Source organism: Phragmites australis, chromosome 4 (genome assembly GCF_958298935.1).
Source record: "Phragmites australis chromosome 4, lpPhrAust1.1, whole genome shotgun sequence".
In the NCBI taxonomy this organism is placed as follows: Eukaryota; Viridiplantae; Streptophyta; class Magnoliopsida; order Poales; family Poaceae; genus Phragmites; species Phragmites australis.
The window spans coordinates 48,903,990-48,912,651 of NC_084924.1; the positions used below are offsets into that span (position 1 = coordinate 48,903,990).

General features: G+C 49.3%; 2 protein-coding genes across 2 annotated transcripts; both read left to right on the forward strand.

Annotated features, from left to right (window-relative positions):
- The first annotated feature begins 1,471 nt into the window (after window positions 1-1,471).
- On the forward strand, window positions 1,472-4,927 carry LOC133917059 (large ribosomal subunit protein eL19x-like). Its single transcript, XM_062361012.1, has 5 exons — window positions 1,472-1,683; window positions 3,651-3,773; window positions 3,852-4,165; window positions 4,454-4,503; window positions 4,596-4,927. Exons 1-5 carry the CDS (start codon window positions 1,572-1,574, stop codon window positions 4,618-4,620), a joined length of 624 nt encoding a protein of 207 aa, XP_062216996.1. The 5' UTR covers window positions 1,472-1,571; the 3' UTR covers window positions 4,621-4,927.
- Window positions 4,928-5,067: 140 nt separating this feature from the next.
- Window positions 5,068-8,662, forward strand: LOC133917058 (peroxidase 5-like). The gene is given in 4 exon segments (XM_062361011.1): window positions 5,068-7,138; window positions 7,246-7,434; window positions 7,524-7,689; window positions 7,816-8,662. Coding segments are annotated over 4 exon segments (972 nt in total). The 5' UTR covers window positions 5,068-6,922; the 3' UTR covers window positions 8,217-8,662.

Below are 8,662 nucleotides of genomic sequence, written 5' to 3' on the forward strand. Positions count from 1 at the left end.
TACCCGTACAAAGATAGAAACCAAATCTTAATTTGGGCCCTAGTGATTCTATAAACATCTATGCGTTTCTTACTATAAACAAGTAATTCACAGCCCTAAGATTTCATATAGTTGAAGAGAGTATTGCATTGTCATATGGCACTGGAGAACGGCAGAAAATAGAACTCATGGGGGTGGACGGTATTTGAAATACCGACCACTCGGACGCCATTGGCCATGTCTCTTCAATTGCGTGCTCCGTGCGCGTGATCCTAGACCGAGCGACCTCCACTTGCTGTATACTCCTACGTGCTAGTTACTTAGGAGCAACTGGCTGCAGGTACGTAGAGTGAGACTGTGACAGAACGTACCAGCACGCCGGCGCAAGAGACGACACCGAAGCAGGCCTGGTCCAGCCGCGTCTTGGCGCTGTCGATGACCTCGAAGCCGCGCAGGCTCGTATTCGGGGGCGCGTCCTTCTCCGCCTGGTTGCCCGGCGTCGAGTGCAGAGCAGCACGGACCGCAGTCAACGTCCGCAGCCAGAAGAAAGCAGTCAACCGCGAGTTCGCTGCATCGTCAGGGGCTCTTATCGGCGTCAATGGCGTCCACGGAGGTGGGGTGCCGGGTGGTCGGTACTTGAAAAAACGACCACCGTGGTCAACTGGCAACTGCAGATGGCGCCGGCGCAGCCTTAGCCTAGCTCGTACACCATGATGCTCACCGCATCTGCCCGACGATCCTCCCGCGACTCCGATCCTGTGTTTGGCTGACGGCAATGGCTTCGGCCACGTGCTTTTTGCCTGCGCGCAGAAAGAATGCAGCCGTGGCGAGATGTATAACGACGGCAGTAGCGTCACTTCACATGTTGGCTGCATGCATGTGAATCGCGATGGCCAGACAGGCCCGGAGGAGCTTGATGACAGAATTGGAAATTTAATTTGCTATGATTCTATCTTCTCCTTCCTGGGGATGAGAGGGGGAAGGGAGAAGCAGGCCTCGAAGAAAAGGAGCCGCGTTTGACTCGAGAATCCCTGAGCCCGCCACACACAACGCTGAACAGCACACTAGACTCACGCTAGTGCTGAACTGAAAATACTTACGGGAATCAACCACCCTACTAGCCAGAGATGATTTTTTTTAGAAAATTTAATTTTCCCACTATTCAATTAGGTGATTTTTTTAGATCTAGATGATAGCATTGTTGCACCATATTTTTTCTTAGGATTTTTCATGATTATTTAAATAGTGTCTTAACTTTTAAAATCATTGTTACGTGGCATTTTTTTGGATTTTTTAACCAAACGGACGCGTATATTTGTAATTTTCGGATTTAAGAAATATAAGAATAAAAAGGGTCTGGGCTCTTGATGGTCATGGACCCACTGAAACAGTAAAGGGCCGTAGGGCCGTAAAAGCGGGCCCATACCGCGCGAAATCAAAAGGCCCAGGAAGACCCTCGCGAAGCCCTAGCGCCTCAATATAAAACCTGTCCGCGCCGCCCCTGGCAAACCCTTGCAGCCCCGGCGCGTCCACCACCACACACTCGCTCAGGAGGAGCAGAGAGAGGGAGCCGATAGGAGGCGGCGGCGGAGATGGTTTCCCTCAAGCTGCAGAAGCGGCTCGCCGCGAGCGTGCTCAAGTGCGGCAAGGGCAAGGTCTGGCTCGACCCCAATGAGGTCAGCGAGATCTCCATGGCGAACTCCCGTGAGAACCCCACCTCCCCCCTTTACCCCCCGTCTCCTTCTGGGTTTGATGATGTATCGTCTTCCTGAGCGCTTGCGTGTGGCGATGCCTTCAGATCTGGTTCTAGGCCGCCGATATGCGGGGAGTTGCAGTTCTAAACGTGTTCGCGCGGCAGTCCTTAGAGAGCTTTCATTGTTAGGCTAGAACCCAGAGTATATGCTATATTAGGAATCGTGCCCGTGTTTTTGGTAGAGTGCTGTAAAGTGATGTGGTTATAGCGGTGTGTGCAGAATGGGACTAGAATTAATGCTTGCGTCCTGCAATTATCAAGGTTGCTTAGATTGTTAGGAGGGCAGTTGTTCTCCAGGAAAAAGTGCAGGAATTGGTACTTCTGGAGTCACTAGTGTCCTTTAATTTCTGTTTGCGATGGGACCGTGTTTTGTGTAAACCTTAGATTAATCATTATAGCTGTGCCCCGTAACTTGCGGTATGTTTCTTTTAAAAGGATGGCGATCAATTGTAGTTACTCTTTGTGAAAGTCCTTAGGGACATCTATGTGAAGTTGTGGTAGCACGTGGTATGCATGGTTGTTACGGCGGCGTGGCGTGGCGAGACGCGGCGACCCACCACCTTCATAACTTTACAGCGACATGGCGCGTGGCGTGATGACGCCATACACACGTGATGAATACACACATTATAGTCTATAATATTAGCAAATTATAGTCTAGTCTACAAAACAGCTTGAGCTTGTTGCTACTGGCCTACTGCTAGTCTACATAACAGAGCTTGAGCTTACTTAGTGCTAGTGCCTACGGCTAAATGCTATGTGCATGTGCGACTAGTCCAACAGGTCAGAGGGAAGCAGCAGCCACCAGACCAACCCAAATACTCTCACGTATAAGAGAGTAGTAGTAGTGCACAGTGTAGGGAGTGGGAGGCACCCATGCCTTGTGAACAGTGCCACTGCTAGCCCATGCCTTGTTGTCCCCCTCCTCCCTCCACACTCACGCTTTCACACAGACCACAGATAGAGTGATAGGCGACAGCAGTCCCTTCTCCATCCCATTTCTCTTGTTTGACATGAGCACGACCACATCAGCTCTCTCTCTCTCTCTCCATGCGACCATAAGGCAACTCCTGGGCGACGGCTGCTGGAGGTCTGCGCCGGCCACTGGGGATGGAGAGGCGGCGGTCAGCGGCAGACGGCTACCGGCGACGGCTGCTGCAGATCTGGACTCTGGAGAGCAGCAGATGACGACCACTGGCTGTTGGGAGGGGAGGTCTGCACCGGCCACCGGGGATGGAGTGGCTGCGGTCGGCGGCAGAAGGCTACCAGCTCGCGCCATACCCACTTGCGCCGTGGCGTTGGCGTGGCGAGAGCCAGAAAACCGCCACGCCGATATGGCGACTCTATGGCGTCGCTATACCGACGCCATGGCAACTATGGTGGTATGTAATTTAGGAGTTTGTTGGTTACCTAGGTACTTTAACGCTACCATTCAAATGATATGACTCTCTGGAACTGCAAATCGGTTAAGTCTTATATTCCTTGGCTTTGCTAGTTTAAGCTAAAGCATGTCAGTGATCAATTTGTTCCACGCCACCATTTGTAATGCAGATTGGTCAGGCGTTCATGTGATGGAGGATTGCCCTAGGCTTTGAATCCAAAATTGAAGTTTCCTGTTCTACAGATGTTTTATATGCAACACCTAAACTGAATGATCTTCCTTGAAGAGGTGGTAGTAGGGCCATCCAAGACCCATCATTCAAATAGATGTTTTTTGAGAACCTTGTTTATTTATCTTGTTCTGTGTCCAAATGTTTCCAAGACATTAGCTGGTAGTCGATGAATGCACTAATGATAGATCAGTATCGACCATGTTGTTTATATAATAGATGTATTGATGTTGCTAGCATGTTCCTCTTTTTTATGCACCGAATGCCCTGATTGCTAATGTAATGTTTTTGGTTCTTTGAGCTTGCAGGTCAGAACATCCGGAAGTTGGTTAAGGATGGGTTCATCATCAAGAAGCCCCAGAAGATCCACTCTAGGTCTCGTGCACGGAGAGCCCATGAGGCCAAGCAGAAGGGGCGTCACTCAGGATATGGTATATTGGTGCACCAAAGTTCACTCATTCTGTGATAAAATCTGTGACTTTGGATGTTTAGCTTCTTTGTTTTCTCAGGTAAGCGTAGGGGTACTAGGGAGGCTAGGCTCCCAACCAAGGTCCTGTGGATGAGGAGGATGCGTGTGCTCAGGCGTTTGCTGCGTAAGTACCGTGAGGCCAAGAAGATTGACAAGCACATGTACCATGACATGTACATGAAGGTCAAGGGTAACGCATTCAAGAACAAGCGGGTGCTCATGGAAAGCATCCACAAGTCCAAGGCTGAGAAGGCAAGAGAGAAGACACTTTCCGATCAGTTTGAGGCTAAGCGCGCTAAGAGCAAGGCAAGCCGTGAAAGAAAGATTGCCAGGAGGGAGGAGAGATTGGCTCAGGTGAGATGTGTTTTACAGTATCAGAATTAGTTTCTTATTCTTGGAATGAGCTAATGCTTGATGATGGTCGTCTTCTTGTCACAATATTGTTGCGGCACATGGATAATACAAGGTGATATGGTGTATATTTGTGAAGTAGAGTACATACTACTGTCAGGGAGTTACTTAAGTCATCATTTATGTGCAAGTTATCAAAGTCAAAATAAGATTTCTTAGTCAAATAAGGAGACTTCCATTTGTATGACATTATTTTTTATGTGTGGTCTGATCTTTTATTGTTTTAATTAGGGCCCAAGGGAACCGGTTGCACCAGCAGCAGCTCCTGCTCAAACTGCAGCGTAATCATCTATCTTAAAACTGCCCTCTTGAAAATTACAACCTTAGGTTCATGTTCAGTTAACTGATATTTTGCAACCTACCAATGTTGTAGGGCGCTGAAGAAAGCAAAGAAATGAATACCTGACGGGTGAGCATTTTGTTTTTTGCCAAGTGAAACCAGTCAAAGTGTTAGCAGAATTTTGAAGTACGGACCGTTTTGTTCAGTGCTTAAGTATCTCCAATTCTGATACCTTTAATGTTATGTTTGGTGCTACTGGATGTAGTGTGAAGTCTCTTTCAAAAAGGATGGTGATATCTTTACTGTTTTAGAGTGGTTCTGCATTTGTGATCGATGACATGTAGGTTTGCTGGCGTTTGACTGCCTCTATTGAGAAATCTCTATTCGTTGTGGGTCAATGTGAAGGGCCCGGTTCTTATCTGTCATTTGAAGTCTGCCGTTCTCTCCGTGTTCGTTTCCTACTTTGTTAGAGTTGGTTGTGTCCATTTTTGCTATCTGCAGCTAGCTGTGATAGGGTTTTCTGAATCACTGCTATGTGGTTGCTAAATTATGCCATGGTTAAATCCAAGCAGTCAGAGAGGTTAATGTTAGTATGCGTACGCGAGAGCAGTCAGAAACGCAGTTTTAAGAAGCCTGACGCCAACTACAGCAGGATACTTTTACAATCCTTTGCCTGGTAAAGTCTGTCTCCTGCAATTGGAAGGTACTTAATGATCCTCAGCCTGCAAAAAGAAACTCCGATTTATGCCGCTGGTTTTCTTTTGCTGGTAATTTATTGCGATAATCTTTTTTAGCATGGTCGTGCCGGTCTGTGGGTAAGACATGTTTTCTTTTGGTTGGAAGGGACAAGATGTCCTTATATCTATATATCCTAATTGGCGAACTTAATTCCAATAAATTATTCATCGTGTTGGCGTTTGGTAACATGTGTAAATGTAAAAATTTTCATTGGAACAGGTTCATCGTCAAAATAAAAATAGTGTGCATTCTTTCCTGTGATTTCTACAGACAAGTCTCTTAAATTTAAATTAAATGCATGGTAGTCTGTCTAATTTGTTTCTGTAGAAAATTGCCTGTTTACATAACTGGTATGGGCGACATTACTCATTTATGAAAGGAAACTGGCACGCTAATTTTAGCTTCGTCTTGACTTTTGCCACACTTAACCTTCAGAGGCGCGTACTGAAGTTGCTAAATAATGAAAGGACTATTTTAGTTTTGGTTTAGGCTGGCAGATGGCACCAGTGCAACCATAGGCGGTTCCGGACGCGCGCATCTCTCCTCGTACAACGTGATGCGCTCACGGCAGCCACACGATGCTCCGCCGGCGACTCCTGTGTTTGGCCGACGGCGATGGCTTCGGTACGCGCTCACGTGCATGCAGAGCGCAGCGCCGAGATGGATAACGACGGCAGTAACGTCACTTCACACACGTGGAGCATGCATGTGAATCGCGATGCCAAGACAGACCTGGGGGAGCTTGATGGTGTTGCAGCCGTCGAAGACGCGGTGACCGGCCGGTGGTGAACTCGTCCTCTCCAGCGTTTCAACATGGTACACCTGTTTCTACAAGCACGGCTACGGCATGCGCCGCCAAACAGCGAACCACCACATGTAAGACATGCCCTGCAAAACTAGCTACCTCGACGCCATCACCGGCTGCACCGCATGCGCGGTGTCATTTGTATAACCTTTCGAGGATTAGTCTCTAGAACTCCTCCATGTTCGGTCCAGCGCAACGGACAATTAGCTAGGGTCGATGCCTTGACCGATCAAGAAGCAACCGCTGCAGCAGCATTTTTAATTCTCGCAAGCACGGCACGGTTCAACGAAGTTGGAAACCCCAACCTCCGGTAATCAATCAGCACACTCACACGCGGCCACCATTAGGGAAGGAGTGTCTCCCCAACGGACACACATCCATTCCTATTGTATATAATCAATTCATGAATCAATGAATCGAAAAAAACCGAACGAATTCTCGAGTTCAATCTCTGTCTATCTTCAATCTATACTCAATACTAGCAAGCCGTATCTTTGTAGACTCGATGATGATCCGGAACAGGCACAGAACAAACACTTGCAAGCCCTGGTTTGCCGGCTACTTGTGTGTACTCACCGCGCCAACTACGGCTAAAATGCCTCAAAATCCTGGCCATGTTTCTAGCTCTACAGGGGCTTCACGTGGCTGTCTGCACGCCTTTCTGTGCACGCCTGTCAGTGACTAGTTGATTTAAGGATACATTACATTAGTAGTACACCACGTACAGGGACAATTTATGTCCACTTGTTTAGTAATTAGCAATGCATCGGCTTGCTAACTAGCTCTCGCCATTTGTGACTTTGCGTCCTATAAATTTGACCGCATTGTGCGAATCTTTGACGTATTAGTCCTCAGTTCGTCTATCTAGGTTAAGATCATGGCATTGGCAGTAGTAGGTGCAGTAGTCGTGGCAATGCTCTGCAGCTTATGCAGTGGAGGTGCACACGCGCAGCTGCTGCAGGTAGGGTTCTATGACCAGTCGTGCCCCCAGGCCGAGGTGATTGTGAGGGACGAGGTCGGCAAGGCCGTCAGCGCCAACCCCGGCCTCGCCGCGGGCCTTGTCCGCCTGCACTTCCACGACTGCTTCGTCAAGGTCTCGACTGTTTTCAAGTTCGAAATACTCGGAAGTTTAGCTTGCAATGCCCTCTCGTGTGAAAGTGGGAGCGGTGAAGTGAACAATTACTCGATGCTTTTTGTCAGGGCTGCGATGCGTCGGTCCTGCTGGATTCCACGGCCAACAACACGGCGGAGAAGGACTCCATCCCGAACAAGAGCCTCAGGGGGTTCGAGGTGATCGACGGCGCGAAGCAGCGGCTGGAGGGAGCGTGCCCGGGAGTGGTCTAGTGCGCGGACCTACTCGCGTTCGCCGCAAGAGACAGCGTCGTGCTGGTACGTCAAAAAAGTTGCTCATTTTCTCTTGGCAGGCTCCGTTCTCAGTCTTCGGCCCTCTTGTTTTACTACCTGTGATCGAACGGCAGACCGGCGGTAGCCCGTACAGAGTTCCGGCCGGGCGGAGGGACGGAAACGTCTCCGTGGCATCCGGTGCACTGTCAAACCTGCCTCCTCCGACCGCAAATGTGGCCCAACTCACGCAAATTTTCGAGACGAATGGGCTCTCCCAGGACGAGATGGTCACGCTTTCAGGTACTCCTACTTACTCACAAGTAGCCCAAGTAGACTTGAATGGCCACAAAGTGACCTTACAGACTGCACAACAAATGCCTCAACATTATTTTCTCTTGATGAATTGTCCTGCGTTGCTCTGATCAGGGGCCCACACGATCGGCGTATCGCACTGCAGCTCGTTCAGCTCACGGCTCTACCACAACAACTCAAGCACGAGCCAGGAGCCGGCCCTGGATGCGGCGCTGGCGTCGCAGCTGGCGCAGGCGTGCCCGCCGGGGAGCGACAACACGGTGCCCATGGACGCCGGCAGCCCCGGCACGTTCGACACCAGCTACTTCCAGAACCTGCTTGCCAACCGCGGCCTCCTCACCTCCGATCAGACCCTGACCACGGACAACGCCACCGCCGCGCTCGTGGCGCAGAACGCCTACAACATGTACCTGTTCGTCACCAGGTTCGGCGACGCCATGGTCAAGATGGGCGCCATTCAGGTGCTCACCGGCAGCGACGGCCAAATACGGACAAACTGCAGGGCTGTGAACTAGGCATCAATTTTTTTTTTTACTCTAATGCATGCATATGCATTTTTTGTCTACAACGAAGCGGGACGAGACATGCAAGATCACTGGTCGTCGAAGTTGATTATAAAATAAGAACATTTAGCGGCGGTCCCTAACGCATTGTTTGGTTACAACGGGAAACTTTGTGGTTTTCTATAGCTGCTGTTTGATTTGGCTGATGGATGGATTGGTCACGCCACGCTGCCTACCTCGGCAATGACAATCTAATGCATAATTAACACTGAACCGGGCAACAAATGACAATTAGCATGAGCCCGAGCCTTTCTTCGAGCTAATGCTAGTTTTTGCCCATAACGTTGAGGCCGAAAAGAAGCAAAAGCTTGCGATGCAACAAAAGCGAATCCAACTTCGCAACGCAAGCCAACGAAATGGAGAGTTAGTGGTTGGCCAGAGCATGAGATAAGGCTTTC

Excerpts from the sequence above, each read along its gene's own strand:
- LOC133917059 (XM_062361012.1), top strand. The coding sequence starts at position 1,572 with ATGGTTTCCCTCAAGCTGCAGAAGCGGCTCGCCGCGAGCGTGCTCAAG. Across the intron at positions 3,774-3,851 it reads GGGGCGTCACTCAGGATATG|GTAAGCGTAGGGGTACTAGG; the intron begins GTATATTGGTGC and ends TTGTTTTCTCAG. Across the intron at positions 4,166-4,453 it reads GGGAGGAGAGATTGGCTCAG|GGCCCAAGGGAACCGGTTGC; the intron begins GTGAGATGTGTT and ends TGTTTTAATTAG.